General features: G+C 42.6%; 1 protein-coding gene across 14 annotated transcripts in view; it reads left to right on the forward strand.

Moving 5' to 3' along the window:
* Positions 1-18740, forward strand: part of MAP2K5 (mitogen-activated protein kinase kinase 5) — a 266429-nt gene that overhangs the window by 100447 nt on the left and 147242 nt on the right. For all 14 annotated transcript variants that reach the window (XR_004966995.1, XR_004966996.1, XR_004966997.1 and 11 more), the window contains 2 exons: positions 5469-5530; positions 14417-14465. Coding sequence is in view for 11 of the 14 variants with exons in the window: in XM_036305713.1 (XP_036161606.1) it covers positions 5469-5530; positions 14417-14465 (111 nt within the window). In the remaining 3 variants the exon portion in view is untranslated. The remainder of the gene's footprint in view (positions 1-5468; positions 5531-14416; positions 14466-18740) is intronic.

Here is an 18740-nt window from a genome sequence, read left to right on the forward strand (position 1 = left end):
CTAAAAGCTGGGTATATGCCTGAAGGCCACTGACGTGCCCTGAGGGCCATTGTCCTACATACTTAAGCAGAACAAAGGAGTACATATTGAGCCTGATACAGGGCCTAGTGAGGTTTCAAAAACTGCACATAGGAGTCTGCGCTGGAAGTCATGAGCAGAGGCAGCTGGTGGGGACAGCGGGGTGGTGACTGAGCTGGTGCCTGGAGGGTGGGCGCTGATCCCCAGCCTGGCTTCCATGTGCCCTCCAGGCTCTGCATCCCTGATGCTGCAAGGATGCTGATCCCAGCCTGGTCGGGACAATGGTGAAATATTTCCTGGGGCAGATTGTTCTCCAGACTTCATGGGACCAAGTGTTTGCTGCCTTTAGTGCTTGAATCCTTATAGCAAACATATCTTGATGGAAGACATAGTGCGCTGGAGGTGACCCCTGATCAGAAGCTCCTGTCCTGGCGCTCTCCTGACCAAGACCAACAGGATGCTCCGCTAAGCCGAGCAACTATTTCCTGCCAATGTTGCTCACTCAGTGTACATTCTGGTGGGTTCTACTGTGGGCCCATAGAACCAGATGGTGACCGCCTTCACCGGGAACATCAACCATGCCTGGCTGATGGTGATGGAAGAATGATGTGTTTACTGTGTGAACTCTAATAACAGCAGCTAGACCGAAACCCATCAGGAAGCTTGGGTCTCCTCTAGCTTATTTGGAGTCTCCAGAGCTGTCCAGGAATTTGGTCTCCCGGGTTCAAAAGCAATGTAAGCAAGTCAATGAAGGGTTTTGAAATACATCTTGGCCTTTTTAATATTGTACAAAAATGTTACAATTGTATAGCTCCATTTGTTCCCCATCTTTGAATAGTCTTATGCATGTGCATGTCCTATATTCCCAAGAATATCTAGAGCTTTTCAAAGTCTCTATGAATATCTCATTCCCCAGCTTTTCCTTTTAATATTTTTGGTTAGCTTGTTGTTTACCTCAACTATTATCCACCACCTCAGTCAGTTACAAAGGTAATCAATTGATTCTTATTGTTTTCAACAAATGGCCCTAAGGAAAAGGCTTTTTGTACTAGGCAAGCTCCAAGTCAGGTGGAAAAAAGACAGTCACAAGTGGTGTCTTCCAGGGGAGTGATATGACATGCCTTCTCAGTAAGTCAAAACTAAATCCACTAAGAAACACCCAAATGCATCTCAGAATGTCTGCTCATGTATTTGGATTACCATCATGGGAATAAATTGTTTTCTGAAAAACATGTTGCAAAGAAAAAAGGGGCTTTTTACTTTCTCAATTAGCAGACACTAAGAGAGCATCTTCTGAAATGTTTGCTTAATGGTCTAGATTTCAGTTTTGTTAGTATTAATAATAATTATGGTCTTTTTAGGGAAAATGTTGGGGGGGGGTATGGTAGTAAGGTTGCTTCTTGTTCATTTACTACATTTTGTGTTTATCTTACATGCAAGACACTACTTTCTATTTTAGACCCTGTATTAGGATCAGCACAGACCTTATCCCAGGAGTCTTTTTGGCCTAGTTACATGAAGACAGTAGCCCTAATTCGTCAAAAGAAACATGTAGTAGTTTGGCAACTGAGATTAGTTTTTTGCTAATCTGTTAGCTCCCTTTCTCCTGGTTCCTGTGGTGGATAGTGGCATTTATGTAATGATGTTTACTTTGAATTTATATTAGTTCACACGAACACTCCATCCATGCTTTTGTTCCGGCCCTCCGGTCCAGTTTAAGAACCCATTGTGGCCCTCGAGTCAAAAAGTTTGCCCACCCCTGTTTTAGACCTTTGCCGTTCTGGGAGTTCAAAGGCTCAGAGCTTTCCTGAGCTCTGCCTTCAACTGACTCATGGCCATGAATAGAATACTCACTTCTCCGGAACTCAATTTCCCCCACCTGTCAAATAAAGTCATTGCACTGATCTTTAATGTCCCACCAACTTAATGTCTGATGATTTGATGAATCTAAAAATTGCCTTTTGGGGATAGGCCTATAGGATACAAATTACAGTAAAACTGAGTAAAAATTAAAAGGAAAATCATCTGCTATTTTAGCCTAATAAGAATTACTTAACTGCACAAAGAGAACTCATCAGGTTTAATAGGAACTCTTGATTCTGTGGATCTACCACTTTTTTTTTTTTTTTTTTTTTTTTTGCCTCTGACAGTTATCTCTAATGAGTATGTCAAGAACAAGATGAACCTGTGATGACACAAAGCCAGCTATGGAAATATTTACCTATATGATGGCTAAGGAGAGGGGACTATAACCAAGATTAAATGGATATTTACAAAACCCAGTGAACTACCTCAAAATAGGCTTCTCTTTTGGCTTGTTCTACTGATAATGGTAGTAACATAATCTTTAACTTTTTGATTCAACTTGTTAAATATTGTCTACTTAGCTAATTAAGCCCTGATTTATGTCCTACATAAAAATAAATCTCCTCTTAAGACTTCTTACCTAGTATATGGGAGTGATTTGCACCTCCCAGTTTTGAGCCACTCAAGCTGTTTCCTTCATAAGGGATTGGCGCAATAAGCTGCATTTATCAGATTCCAAATACCAGCACGTGAAGCTTGATCTTCTTGAGACTGTTCATCCTTGCAGTTGCATTCATCTGAAAGATCAATCAGAACATAAAATACTTTTTCTAGAATACTTTCACTTTTATTGCATCTATAATATAAATGCTATTTTAGTAAGTAAAGATGGTTCAGCTCATTGCAGAAGTGTGTCTTCTCATTATCTTCCCAGTAGTACCCAGAACCAAAATATAAGTTTTAGTCACTCCAGGATTCATTTAGTCACTTCCAGCTTCATGTCAGAATCTGGAAACTACAAGGCAAAATTATCTAAAGAAGTGATCATTTTCCTGCTTTAAACGGGATAAATATAAAACCAATAGCTTTATTTATATATATTTTTTACCAGAAAAGTTTTTTTGTCCTCTGATGTTTAGCTCTAGAGAACCTTGACATATACAAATTTTCTCTTTGTAAAATAGACTTAACTGCATTTCAAAAGAATAACATGTTTCATGCTGATCCCTTGTGAAGTATATTTTTAAATCATCTGGTAGTAAAGTATTATATATTAATTTTTAGCCTCTAATAGAAACAAATTATTTCTCAAATATCCTGGATAATTCCATTGTAGAACTGAAAGGCTGTACAAACTTGACCCAAAGGAAGGCTATTGCATATTGTTAAAACAGTTCTCATGTAGTCATCCTATCTAATAAAAGACAAAAAGGGTAATTGACCGTACCTTCGCTATGCTTCCCATTGACTAATCAGGGTGTTATGCAAATTAACCACCAACCAGATGGCGGCCAGCAGCCACACAGCTGAAGCGAGCAGGAGGCTTGCTTGCTCCAGTGATGGAGGAAGCCAAGGTTCCCTGCCTGCTGCGGCCTGGCTCTAAGCTCCAAAAGCAACAAAGTTTCCATTATAGAAGCTAAACAAACCCCAGATACCTGCTTTCAGTAGGCCGTGGCCTCAGAGCTGGAGCTGGCTCTCAGCTCCAGTGACAGCAATGAAGTATCAGTTATAGAAGGTAAATAAATCCCAGAATTAAAAAAAAAGAAAAAAGAAAAAAAGGAGAGGCTGGGAGCTTCAGTTGCCGGCCAGCCTGAAAACAGCCCTCAGCCCCTCACCCAGACTGGCCAGGCACCCCAGTGGGGACCCCCATCCTAAAGGGAGTGTGGCCAGCCTGAAAACAGCCATCAGCCCCTCATCCAGGCTGGCCAGGCACGCCAGTGGGGACCCCCACCCTGAAGGGGGTGTGACTAGCTGCAAATAGCCATCAGCCCCTCACCCATGCTGGCCAGGCACCCAAGCGGGACCCCCACCCTGATCCGGGACACCCTTCAGGGCAAACCAGCTGGCCCCCACCCTTGCATCAGGCCTCTATCCTATATAGTAAAAGGGTAATATGCAAACTGACCCTAACAGCAGAACGTCTGGGAATGACTGGTCACTATGACACACACTGACCACCAGGGAGCAGACGCTCAATGCAGGAGCTGCCCCCTGATGGTCAGTGCAACCCCACAGGGGGAGCTCTGCTCAGCCACAAGCCAGGATGATGGCTGCCAGTACAGCGGTGGTGGTGGGAGCCTCTCCTGCCTCCTCAGCAGCGCTAAGGATGTCCGACTGCGGCTTAGGTCTGCTCCCCGCTGGCAAGTGGACATCCTCAAGGGCTGCCAAGCTGCCAGAGGGATGTCTGATTGCCAGCTTAGGCCCAATACCTCGGGGAGCAGGCCTAAGCCAGCAGGTGGTCATCCCCCAAGGGGTCCCAGACTGCGAGAGGGTACAGGCCAGGCTGAGGGTCCCCCCTCCCCCGCCGAGTGCACAAATTTTTGTGCACCGGGCCTCTAGTAGTATTAATATGAGTAAAGTAGTGGTTCTTTGCATAGCTTCCTGAAATTAACATGCGTACCCTAATTTATACTTCTAAGTGAATATTGGTTTCTTTACAGTAGTTACCTAGGAAAGTTATGCAGTTGTTTCAGTGATGTTATTGGTGTTGCAAATGGTTTGTAGTCTCTTTTTTTGAAACTGCTTTGAGAGTAACTATACCTATCTGTAGAAATTCATGGTGATTTTTATTTATTCATCTGACAGATATTTATTGAATATCTACTATTTGCTAGTTTTTGCTGACTTCTAGATTGATGAAAATTTAAAACAAGCAAACAGCATGGCCTTTGCCTTTATTATGTTCACAATCTAGAGGTTTTGATTTGTAGAAACTGCCAAAAGCTGATCTGGTAAAGGGGGTTGGGGGGTGGGTAACTAGTGAATACCATTTTAGTGGAAAACATTATGACATAGATTAGTTTTTCTTTTTTATCCATTATATTAGTTTTCAGAGTATTATCAAAGAGAAATATTTTTTAAAACCTCACAAAGCCCATTTTGCACTAAGATAGTATCTTTGGAATAGTTGATTGCTTGTCTTGGAACCTGATTTGAAGGATAACATTTATTTAGATAGATGTTAACATTAGTATTTTATTTTACTAGTTTTTGTGTGTCTTTTGGACCTTATATTCGCCAACTTCTGTTTGGTTAATGTGAAAATTTTAAAATAGGGTCCTGCTTTACATTTGAGAAAATCTGCTACACAAGGTTGATACTTAAATCAAATTATCCTATTGATCTTCAGTTTTGTGTATGTATTTAAGTTTACATAAAGTACAGATTCTCAGCCTACCCTTCATTAGTTTTCTTCAATATTTGTATGTATGTGATTATTCACTTAGAAAAAAATGGAAATATCTAGTGATGCTTCATCTGGAAGTGTAATTCTGTTATAAACAAAATTGGACAAAAACAAGTTTTACCCCAGACATTTAATGCATGATATGAGCAAAAAATTTCTCAGAATGGATGCACAGAGGAGAGACCCAGTTCTCTGTTCTAGTGGTTTTATTGGTAGTAACACATGGTTTTCTCTGCAGGGGGATCTCTGGATGTATATAGAAAAATTCCAGAGCATGTCCTTGGGAGGATTGCCGTGGCGGTGAGTATATGGCTTCAACCTTATGAAATCTGGGTGATTTTGTCTCTAGTCGAGCCTTACTCTCCTTGTATCCTCTTCTCAATCCCTGTTGACAGCCAGGGCCATCTTAACTTTTAATTGTCATATTTGTGCTTTCTTCTTTCCATAGACCAACCCACAGTAACTATATAGTCACATAACACCTATCAGGCTTGTAGGCACTCTGATCTGTTCTGGTTTCATGTGTTTGCAGGGACCTTAGTGCTCTTATTGACCATGTTCTTCAAAAAGAAAGCTGGTTATTGGGCATTTTATAATTATAAGCACATTAGAAAATACTTTTAAAGTCTAAATTATTAAAATAAAACAGTCTATAAGAAAATACTACTTCGTTCTTAAAGATTTTTGTTCTTGGATGTTAATTTTTATTCCCTTTGTGATTAAAAGTAGTTTTTCTATTTTCTATATTCACTAATAAACTGATGAAATATATCAGTTAAATTAAGTAGCTATATAAGCCCCATATTTCAAATTTGGAATAATGTAGGTTAAACAGTGTCTAAGAGAAGTCATGGGGTAGTGTAATAGTGAACAATTGCTAAACTAAAGGCACTCTGATAACCTAAGCAGTTTAATGCAGAACAAAGTGATTTTACCATGTACCATTTAATTAAATGGCTGATTTTCACATTCATTATACATCAGACTGACAATGCAAATCCTTTAATCCAGCATGGACACTTACTTAGTTTTAGTTCATTGTAATTCACAGCTTTCCTTTTTTCTTTCTAATTATTAGTGTGAACTGCCCAGGATGATGAGAACTTTCTTTTCTGATGCTATTGCTGTTAAGTAGCTTCTAATCTACATGTTGAGGTAAATTAGTTCAGTATAAAATTTGAGTATTTAATTCACTATTTTAGATGAAAATAAAAATGTTTCATTTTCTTTTTTAATCTCAGGGGGGAATGAATTCTTTGTGGCTTTTGGCAGTTCTTGGCTCTAAAGTTTAATAACACGTATAATAAAGGGCGAAAAAAGACAAGGATACCAATAGAAAATGAAAAAAAACGTATATGACTTCTATGTACTCAATTATCTATTGAACTTGGATAAAATAGAAATCTGCCTCCTTCAGTAGAGAAGCATGTTCTTTCTGGACTTCATAAACCTTACCTCCCTCTTGTGTAGGGCAGCCACACAAGGCTACAGTCCTTTCAGTTCTACTGGAGTGGGAAACCTGTAAAGGGAATAGAGTCAGAAAAAAATAATAATAATCCAGTTTCCAATACAGGGCTTACCTATTGAATAATGGAAATATGAAAAAAATTATTTTAGAGAAAGGCATTTAAAATAAGTGCTAGCCCAAAGCATTGTTTACATTTGCCCTTATAGTTTTAATAATTAGAAGTTTTGTTTTTTTCTAGAATGTTTCCAATTTCTCCAACTTTTATGGCTCATCAGGTCATAGTAATGAAAACTGCTGTGGCCAGAGTAGAAAAAAATGCTTTTGATAGTTTTGCTCTCCATCTGCCACTTTTTATAGACTCTGCTGGTACCTAAACTTGCATAATGCCTCCAAGTATATTTCTTAATGTAATGAGTAGGCTACAAACTAGGATAATCCTTTGTTGCCACTGCCAAGCACCAATGGAAGGGTTCTACCAATCAGAATAAGACTAGCAAATCAATGGGCTGTAGGCCATGGTTTGTAAAGTACTTATTCTCATGGCCTGACTGGGTTCCTGGTATCCTTGATTCTCCTCTAGTGTTCTGAAGACAGCTTCAGCATCATTCCTTTTAGTCCTCTCTGTGAGGGCAAGAGCACATGGGTGCTCTTTTGAAGTCAGAATCAACAGAATCAGGAGAGAGGAGGAAAATAGGTGTATAGTGAATACTTCATTATGGGTAAATGTTTTATATACAACTATTCTCATTCAGTCTTATAGCAACTCTGTAAAGTGTAGATTATTGTACATATTTTATGCATGTACTAGTATAAGATGAGGTTTAGAAAAGTTAAATAACTTGCCCAGAGTTATATAACTAGTCAGTAATAATTTGCCCTGAGGGCTATTTGACTCCAGGCCCCATGTTCTTTCACTCTACTTTTGTAAGATAATGAGAAAAAAGAAGAGGAAGGAGTAAAAGAGAAAACAAAGGTTTAAAAGAAAAAGAGAAGTATGAATGAGAGAATAATGGAATAACACATACAGATTCATATTCTCTTCATGTCTTAGAACCATATCTAGGCATTTCTCCCTCCACAAATTAACTTTATTTCCCAAAGACCCAAGGTTCATTACAGGATGGACCCCTGTCAGCCTTTATGATATGTTGTTCAAATTTTCTCTGTAGGGTATATAGCAAGAGAATATTTTTCTCAAGGAAAGAAATCCACATAAACTGGCTGAATCCAGCCTTCCAGCTTGTTTCGTGATTTTTATCTACTTTCCATTTGAATCTGGTCTCCTATAAACAGGAATGCCTTTCTGTCTTTCCCTTCCATCTACCACATTTTATTTTCCTCTCATTTCTGAAGCAGTGACACTGTGTACTCTATTCTGAGTGCTAATGTTGATTGAAGTTGTCCCTGAAAGGATGTGCACTTGACATGTCAAGGAGTGAGTGATTGACAGCAGATATAAGTACTTTCAGTGTCAAGGTTTTGTCAAGTCATTGTTATGAAAGCCTGCCTACTGAATACCAATAATACCCTTTAGATTTTCGGTCGACAGATTTCCAACTCCCTACCTTGATTCTTATATGCTTATAAAGGAAAATGTAGCCTATTTTGACAAAGTTGGAAAAATAACAGTTTTTTTAATATCTAACAAAATTTATAATTTTAGCAATATCATAAAATCAGGATTTACTTTTTTTCTGCCTGATAGTCTGAATATGATAGATTGCCTTCTCCTTGTGTGTTTTCTGATTATTCCTTTTCTGTGAGACCAATTTTTATTGCTGAGCTGGCTTTAATGGAAAGATTTTTATAATATGTAACTAAGCTTGGAATTGAGAAGTTTAACCCTACTTCCAGAACTCAGAAGATGAATACTTCCTTGCTAAATAAGATGATCTTGTCCTACTGCTCAAAAAGAAAATTGTTTTTATTATTGACTAGTGGTCCAGTGCACGAAATTCGTGCATGGGGGGGGGGCGGGTGTCCCTCAGCCTGGCCTGCACCCTCTCCAATCTGGAACCCCTCAGGGGATGTCCAACTGCTGGTTTAGGCCTGATCACTATGGGACATCCCTCTTGTGAGTCGGACATCCCTCTCACAATCCAGGACAGCTGGCTCCCAACTGTTCACTTGCCTGCCTGCCTGATTACCCCTAACCACTCTGCCTGCCAGCCTGCTTGCCCCCAACTGCCCCCCCACTGGTCTGCTCACCCCCAACTGCCCCCCCTCCTAGCCTGATCACCCCCAACTGCCCCCCCTTGCCAGCCTGCTCACCCCCAAGCTCCCCCTGCCGGCCTACTCGCCCCCACCTGCCCTCCCTGCCAGACTGCTCGCCCCCAACTGCCGGCCTGCTCATCCCCAACTGCCCCCCCCCCCGCTGGCCTAATCACCCCCACCGGACCCCCCCACCGGCCTGATCACCCACAACTACTGTCCTATCCTGGCCTGATCACCCACAACTGCCCTCCCCTCTTAGCCCCTAACTGCCTCTACCTCAGCCCCGCCACCATGACTTTGTCCAGAAGAACGTCAGGAAGGTCTCCTGAAAGGTCTCCCAGTCTAATTAGCATATTACCCTTTTATTAGTATAGATAGAGGCCTGGTGCATGGGTAGGGGCTGGCTGGTTTGCCCTGAATGGTGTTCTGGATCAGGGTAGAGGTTACCTTGGGGGGTGGGGCGGCCTAGACGAGGGGCCTGTGGTGGTTTGCAGGCCAGCCGCGCCCCCATTGAGGTGGGGGTCCCCACTGGGGATGGTGCTGGCCTGGGAGAGTGGCTGGGGCAGTTTGCAGGCCAGCCACGCCCCCATGGGGTGAGGGTCCCCGCTGGGGGGTGTGGCCAGCCTGGGTGAGGGGCTGAGGGCCATTTGCAGGCCCCTCGCTCGGCGGCCGGCCTGGGTGACCCAAGCCTCCTGCACACTCAGGGCTCCATGGCCACCGCCCACAGGCCCCTCCTTCAGCAGATACTGGGGCAGGCAAGAAGCTTGGGTCACCCCCGGCGATGGAAGAAGCCAAGCTTCCTCTGTCGCTGGGGGTGACCCAAGCCTCCCGTGTGCTCTGGCCTGTTCCATGGCCGCTGCCCACAGGCCCCTCCTTTGGGGGCCGGCCCAGACAGGTGGGAAGCTTGGCTTCCTCTGTCACCGGGGCGACCCAAGCCTCCCGCCCACTCCAGCTGGCTCCGTGGCTGCCACCATCTTTGTCATGCGAATTTGCATATTCCCTCCTGATTGGCTTGAGGCCTTGTGGAGGTATGGTCAATTTATCTGTTTGTTATTAGTGTAGATGTTATTTTTTATAAACATTGTCCTGTTTTCTCCCTTTATGCTAAAGTTATCATTATTACTATTTTGATATTTTCTTTTTTTACTATTTTACTGTCCAGAAAAATGTGTGTTCTATTGTAATGCCACTTATTCCAAACCCCAGAAGAAATCATCCTATCTAATAAAAGAGAAACATGCAAATTGACCATAACCCCGACACCCTTCCCATTGGCTAATCAGCAGGATATGCAAATTAACTGCCAACCAAGATGGCGGCCGGCAGCCACGCAGCTGAAGCGAACAGGAGGCTTGCTTGCTCCAGTGACAGAGGAAGCCAACATTCCCAGCCTGCCGCTGCCGGCCTCTGAGCTGCACTCTGAGCAACTATGTTGCAATTATAGAAGCTAAACAAGCTCCAGAGACCTGTTTTCAGCCAGCTTCAGCCTCAGAGCTTAGAGCTGCTGTGATGGCAACAAAGTTTCAATTATAGAAGCCAAACAGACCCAGAAAGCTGCTTTCAGCCCTCAGAGCTGGAGCCGGCTCTCAGCTCCAGTGACAGCTATAGAAGGTAAATAAATCCCAGAATAGAAAAAAAGGAGAGGCTGGGAGCTTCAGTTGCCGGCTAGCCTGAAAACGGCTCTCAGACCCTCACCCAGACTGGCCAGGCACCCCAGTGGGGACCTCCACCCTGAAGCGAGTATGAACAGCTGCAAACAGCCTTCAGCTCGTCATCCAGGCTGGCCAGGCACCCCAGTGGGGACCCCCACCCTGAAGGGGGTGTGACCAGCTGCAAACAGCCTTCAGCCCGTCATCCAGGCTGGCCAGGCACCCAAGCGGGACCCCACCCTGATCCGGGACACTTTCAGAGCAAACCAGCAGGCCCCCAACCATGCACCAGGCCTCTATCCTATACTACAGGCAGGGCGGGACAGCGCGAGCTGCCATCCAGGCCCCCTGTGCAGCCCTGGGCAGCGGGGCATAAGCCCCGCCCCCAGCCAGGACCCCTGTGTGCCACCTGAGCCCCCAGCCAGGACCCCCGTGCCGCCTAAGCCCTGCACTGCTAAGCCCCGCCTCCAGCTGGGACCCTATGACTATTGGAGAGCAGGAAAGTGCCGCTGGGCCCTGGGTCGCTGTGGTGATCTGGCCATCAGTAAGTAGAAAAGTGTGGCCTGTAGGCAGCCCCCAGCTGTGCCTGATCCAGGAGCAGGAAAGCAAGCCCGGCCTGAGGGCAGCCCCCAGCTGGGCCTTCTCCCCGGTCACCATGAGGATCCGGGAGCAGGAAAGCAAGCCTGGCCTGCAGGCAGCCCCCAGCTGGGCCTGATCCGGGAGCATGAAAGCAAGCCTGGCCTGCGGGCAGCCCCAAGCTGCGCCTTCTCCCTGGTCGCCATGAGGATCTGGGAGCAGGAAAGCAAATCTGGCCTGCGGGCAGCCCCAAACTTTCCCTGCTCCCCAGTCGCCATGGTGATCCGGGAGCAGGAAAGCAAGCCTGGCCTGCAGGCAGACCCAAGCTGGGCCTGATACGGGAGCAGGAAAACCTGGCCTGCGGGCAGCCCCCAGCTGGCCCTGCTCCCCGGTCGCCATGGGGATCCGGGAGCAGGAGAGCAAGCCCGGCCTGTGGGCAGCTTCAAGCTGGGCCTGCTCCCCGGTTGCCATGGAGACCTGGGAGTGAGAAAGCCCAGCCTGTGGGCAGCCCCCAGCTGGGCCTGCTCCCCGGTCACCATGGCAATCCGGGAGCAGGAAAGCCCAGCTTGCAAGCAGCACCCCCATCCTGGCCATAGCTCAAGGGAGAGTACAACATGCAGTGGAGGCCAGGATCCTGAGAGATCAACACAGAGGGACTCCTGCTCCAAGCCTCCATGGTGTGGCTGGGGGCAGGCCCCCAGCAGGCAGACACACACACACACACACACACACACACACACACAGTGCCTGCTCTGAGCCTCCAGTGTGGCTGGGGGAAGACCCCCAGTGGGGACACACACACACACACACACACACACACACACACATACACACATGGGACGCCTGCTCCAAGCCTCTGCTGCCAGACTGTGGCCATCAGTAGGACATCCACTGAGGGCTCCCAGACTGTGAGAGGGCCAGGCTGGGCTGAGGGAACCCCACCCCACAGTGCACAAATTTCGTGCACTGGGCCTCTAGTTTTCTATAAAAGTGTATTCATTCTATTCTCTTAAAGTAGACAAACATTGTGGGATTGATTATACTGTGTTAGCAAATCTTTCAGGAGTACATTCTACTCCATGAGAACAATTAAAATATGTTAACCTCTGCTCAGCATTAATTGATATAGGTTTTATGTTCTTCCAGATCTTTACTATTTGGAAATTGAGTTTCTCCCTTTGCATTTCTGTTTTTAATATTACTCTTAGTCTTTCTTGATCAACTAAAACCCTTGCATATTTAGCCCCCAATCCTCTTGTCACCATTTTCAAGAAATGTAACTCATTCAGTTACTTCTCATAATGGTAGCTTTTTTTATTCTTATAGTTCTGACCCACCTAAAATTCCCTGTAATGACAGGTACTTTTAAATTTTTTTAGTAAATTTGAGTCATTAGGTGCTCATTTATTATATCTGATACCTAATTATGAATAGTCAATCTTGAAATTGGCAAGTTCACACTCATATGCATACAGAGCAATGGGTAGAAATAAAAATGTGTGCATCTCCTTTTACAACAATGTCTATATAAAGATTTCTAAAGCTTTTAATGATTTAATTTCCCACTAGAAGGTAGCACTTGTAATCCATGTACGTAGGGTCTTAGAAATATATTTTTTTCCATATCTTATTTGACTAATTATTCTTAACTCAGACCAAATTCTGAAATCCAAATCTAATTCAGATGTTTGTATCTTCTCACTTTATTTCCTTGACTTGCCTTTTCGGTATTGACTACATGATTCTACACTTAGGCTTGCATCAGCCAGATGGGCTACTTTGTTCTTTCTTACCCCAATATCAGTTAAAACATTTTTGGGAAACTTATTATTTTGAAATTATTTTAAACTTACAGAAAAGAATTCCCACAGATGCTTCACTCAGATTTCACAGTTGTTAACAGTTAACCACCTTTGGTTTATATATATGTGTGTGTGTGTGTGTGTGTGTGTGTGTGTGTGTGTGTGTGTGTGTATACCCTTAAACATCAAGTCTATAGAGTGGTTTAAGGGTACTAACCACAATGCAGACAAAAATCTGTGTATAGCTTAAGTTGACCCTTCACATACATGGATTCCCAACCACAAACCTGGAATACGACGTAGTTTTTCCTAAAACATTTGAGAACAAGTTGTGGACATCATGGCCCTTTACCCCTAACTATTTTAGGTGTATATTTCCCAAGAACAAGGACATTCTCTTAGATTATCACTGTAGACTGATCAAAATCAGGAAATTAGCATTGATACATTATTATTATCTGATCAACAGTCTTGTTCAGATTTTGCCAGTTGTCCAATAATGCCCTTATAGAACAAAATAAAATAATTTCTGGTTCAGCATCCAGGCTGGGGTTATGCATTGCACTTAGTTGTCATGGCTCTCTTAATCTAGAACAGTGTCTCAATGTTTGTCTTTCCTGACCTTGATATTTTTGAAGAGTACACTGCCCCAATACTTTGATTATATAGTCTTACCTTGGCCTGAATGCTTTCTTCTCTATTTTTTTAAAATTTTTTATTGTCCTTAATCCTCACCCGAGGATATTTTTTCCATAGATCATTAGAGAGAGTGTGGAAGGGAGGGAGGAGGATGGGGGTGGGGGGCAGAGAGAGAGAAGGAACATCTATGTGAGAGAGACACATCCACAGGTTGCCTTCCACACACACCCCGACTGGGGCCAGGGATTGAACCTGCAACTGAGGTGCGTGAACCTGACCAGGAATTAAACCTGTGACACTTCAGTCCTGGGGCTGATGCTCTAACCACTTAGAAAACTGGCCAGGGCTTGCTTTTCTTTTTTTCAGTTACTCAAGGCCCAGGTAAAGCCTTCCTGACTACTAGCAGGAAAAGTGATCACTTTTTTTACCCATTGCCTTCATTAGCTAATTTTTAAAATTGTCCCTTTTTGGTCATAAATGTTACGATTTTTTTTAATTTTTACATACTGATGTATAGAAAAATAAAAAAATGAAGGTCTTTGTCCCTTTTTCCTATCCCTCTCCAGTAAGAACTTAATAAATGTACTTCCAGGTCATTTTATGCACATACACTTCATTCTTTCATTTCTCATACCTTATCTTCAGAACATTGAAAGTTCATGAAAAGGAATGTGAACACTTATACATTTGGCATCCTCAGCCTGGCACACAAATGGGAGATGCTTATTAGTTGACAGAGTTTTAAAGGAAGAATTATGGTTCATATTATTATATGTTTAAATGTGGAAAGGTTCTTATAAAAATCATCATTGTACTGTTTTCTCTTTCTTAAATTTAGGTTGTTAAAGGCCTTACCTATTTGTGGAGTTTAAAGATTTTACACAGAGGTATGTACTGAGCTTACAAGCTTTGACAATTTGAGGTGGGGTGGGGAGCTCCTCATATCCCTTGATTTTTAAAGTGAATAAGTGATGTAATATTTAAGCTGATATATTTGATAGTCAAAAAAATGTGGGGTTTTTTTTCTCGCTCAGCTACTCTGATTTAGATTATAAATTTGGTATTGTATTTTTGTGAATAAGATTTACCAAACGTGTAAAAAGGTATTTTACAGTATTTGAAAATGACAAGATCTTATTTTTCTTTCTTAACTCTAGTTCATGCAAACCTTCATTTCTGTACAATTGCATCTCTTTTTTTAAAAAATTAGCATTTAGATATCATCATACATAGTTCCTTAAGAGATTATTTCACATACCTTGAAAGTGGAACTTTAATGAATTGGTAAAAGCATCAGAAATTAGTTTCCTAGTTTATTAACATAGCACATGAGAAGAATAATCAGATAACTGTTTAATGTTGCAAAAGGAACCTCCCTTTGCATTTTTTTAATATTCCCAAAATGTCTGAATTTATTTGGAACAAATTATTAAGTGAGAAACAGACTATAACAAAGCAACTTCAGGGCCTAATGTTACTAACAGTATTGTTTAATTTTCCACATCTGCTCAGCATAGTTTAATGCACATTTGGGGAATGCAATAGCATACACATTAGATGTGATTAAAGGAAAGTTTTTTTAAGAAGAAGTATAAACTATGAGAGAGACAAAACAACTGATATCTTTAATTGTAGTACCACATCTGTCACTAAGGGTTCTATTATGGTGGTTTTCATATCCTGGTGATTCCTCTTTTGAAGAGGATATGTAGATTTTGGCAAATAAAATATCAATTCAGTTCTTTAAGGTATTTATGCTGGTTAATGAAATCATAACCCAAATTTTTCTTTAAAGCCAGTCCATTGTATTTATAAAGTATAGTTGGTGCAAAATGTAAATGTAGGGAGAGTTAGTATTACTCTTTCTGGGTATGAATAAGCATGTAAACACATCTGTGAGTGGGATGGAGCATTTTTCACCACCAAGATGAAAAAAAAATGGTATGACTTATATTGCTTCTATTCCCAGTATTCCAACCTCCACACACTCATCAACCCATGTAGCCATTTTAATAGGAATTAATACAGTGGTCAGTTCTTGTCATTTTATTGATTTTTATGGACATCTGCTCTTCATTTGGCAAAGGAACTCAAGGAAGTCATCAATTCTCAATAGCAAAGCTTTCATTAAAAGGACCTTGCCCTGGAAATGCAAATGTTATTATTAAAGTGGTCCTTAGGACCATCCCATACCCTGGACATACAGCACAATCTGGCTTACAATGAATTCTCACTAGCCATAACTTTCTGTGAGAAAGTATAGTGGATAGGGAAATACTCTCTAGTTATTCTGCGATTCTTTTTCTTTTAAAAATCAGAAATAGATAGATATTGATAAATAGGTATACCTCTAGTATTCTCTGTATCTAAATTATTTTGGTTTTAGTTTTACTCTTTGTTTAAGAGAAATAATTGAATTTTTTCAAATTAAATAATTTGAAATGGGATCTTGATAGACATATTTCAAATGGTTTATATCTGGATCTAAAAATAAAGTTTGTATTAGTCAGATTTCCAGTACAACTACCCTGTTATCACTGTGGGCAAGTGTTGTTGACCAGAGAGAGCGCCTCCGAGGCAGGTAGGACCTTCTTCCCAGCTCTGGAGGCAGTGTGGGCGAAGACAGGGTTGTTTGATCAGTGGCATATGAGGGCCTTAATGGTTTGACTGAGAAAATAGAGGTTTCACTAAGGAATCCTGAGCCTGTACTTCTCTTTTCAGTCTATCCTGGCCAACCGAGTTCCTACAGAGAGTCACCCACTGGAAAATGCTACTAGGTCTGGGAAGAGGATATCCACAGGGGGCTGAGTGGGGGAAGTGGTAGTGGGCCAACAAATCCTCTCAAGTGATTTTAGTTTTAAATAAATACCAGTGAGTGAATGTACATCTGCATTGTCTAGATGGACAGACTAAGGAACTTCAGTGCAAATGAACGGTTATTCCCCAATAATTATGGGTACTCAATTATAGAAATAACTAGAGGCCTGGTGCACAAAAATTTGTGCACTCGGTGGGGAGAGTGGTCCCTCAGCCCGGCCTGTGCCCTCTCGCAGTCTGGGACCCTTCGGGGGTGACCACCTGCTGGCTTAGGCCCGCTCCCCAGGGGATTGGGCCTAAGATGGCAATCAGACATCCCTCTGGCAGCCCAGCAGCCCTCGGGGGATGTCCACTTGCCAGCGGGGAGTAGACCTAAGCTGCAGTCGGACATCCTTAGCGCTGCTGAGGAGGCAGGAGAGGCTCCCACCACCACCGCTGTACTGGCAGCCATCAGCCTGGCTTGTGGCTGAGCAGAGCTCCCCCATATGGGAGCGCACTGACCACCAGGGGGCAGCTCCTGCATTGAGCATCTGCTCCCTGGTGGTCAGTGTGTGTCATAGTGACCAGTCATTCCCAGTCTTTCTGCTGTTAGGATCAGTTTGCATATTACCCTTTTACTATATAGGATAGAGGCCTGGTCCATGGGTGGGGGCCAGCTGGTTTGCCCTGAAGGGTGTCCCAGATCAGGGTGGGGATCCCGCTTGGGTGCTTGGCCAGCATGGGTGAGGGGCTGATGGCTATTTACAGCTAGTCACACCCCCTTCAGGGTGGGGGTCCCCACTGGGGTGCCTGGCCAGTCTGGGTGAGGGGCTGAGGGCCGTTTTCAGGCTGGCGGGTGACTGAAGCTCCCAACCTCTCCTTTTTTTCTTTTCTTCCTTTATTCTGGGATTTATTTACCTTCTATGGCTGTCACTGGAACTGAGAGCCGGCTTTAGCTCTGACGCTCGGCTCCAGCTCTGAGACCTCGGCTGCTGAAAGCAGGTATCTGGGTTTGTTTGGCTTCTATAATTGAAACACTGTTGCAGCTCCAGCTTTGAGGCCCCGCTGGCTGAAAGCAGGTTTCTGGGGTTTGTTTAGCTTCTATAATTGCAACATTGTTTCTTAGAGTGCAGCTCAGAGACCAGCAGCAGCAGGTGGGGAACCTTGGCTTCCTCCATCACGGGAGCAAGCAAGTCTCCTGTTTGCTTCAGCTGCCTGGCTGCCAGCCGCCATCTTGTTGGCAGTTAATTTGCATATCTCCCTGATTAGCCAATGGGAAGCGTGTCGGAAGTACGGTTAATTACCATGTTTGTCTGTTATTAGATAGGATATGCTATGGTAATATACCTCATTAAACATATTTGTATATTTAGCTTTTCAGTTTCCTAGATATTCATGTAAACTGTTACCTTCTGGATTTAAAAGCATGTGTTTTTATAGAAGAGTGGAATAAGCCAGATGTCCTTGAAGATTTTTGTAAAGCATTGTAATGAGAAATTCACTCTAGATCAAGTAGTTGTTAATATTTTAGAGGTTTTGTCCATATTTAATAACTTGAATTCCATAAAAATAAGATTAAAGATGCCTTTTTATTTACCAAAAAGCTATTTAGTTTTCTTCTTGATTAAAAAATTGTAGCTTTTTAGATCAGTTCAATCAGGCAATTAAAGATCAGAGCTTTTAAGTTCAGTTAAGGCAATTAAATAGGTAATGTACTTGTTTATACACTTTTGCTGTATAAGCCCATTGCTGTACCTTCTTAAAAGCACATATACTCGTTTTTGCTTTCTCTAAATGAATGGTGAGGGGAATTATAGATGGAATGTGTCACATTGTCAAATCAAAGACAGGTGTCCTTCTGCAGAAAATGATGAAAGATTATTACTAATGAGTATTCTAAGTCTTTTTGTCCTTTGTCTTGGGCTAAGTACCTGTGTTCTCCTCTGATCACCATTTTCTTCCCTACCAAATGCTGCTCCTAAAAACCAGGATCTTGTATTTATGAACACAATTTTTAAAAGATTAAGAAATGGAGATATATTGAGTTACCTAATGAGAAAAGAGAACAGCCTATTTTTCACATTTAAATGTCTTCCTTGGAATACAGTGTTCCTGTATTTTTAGCTGTTAAATATATGTATATATTTACTTATTCTGTACTGTGGGATTTATAAAACATAATTAGTGACTTCCAAACATGCTGTTAAAATCAAATTTTTCCTATAGTGCATATCCAATGAGGATTATAGATAGGATGAAATATGAGCACCAAGCAGTGACAAACCACCCATTCCATGAGGCTTATTAATCTGGTACACGTTAGTTTATTTGACATGTCAACTGGAAGTTTTTTAGAAATTGAGGTA

This window comes from Myotis myotis, unplaced genomic scaffold (assembly GCF_014108235.1).
Source record: "Myotis myotis isolate mMyoMyo1 unplaced genomic scaffold, mMyoMyo1.p scaffold_m19_p_1, whole genome shotgun sequence".
NCBI classification, from domain to species: Eukaryota; Metazoa; Chordata; class Mammalia; order Chiroptera; family Vespertilionidae; genus Myotis; species Myotis myotis.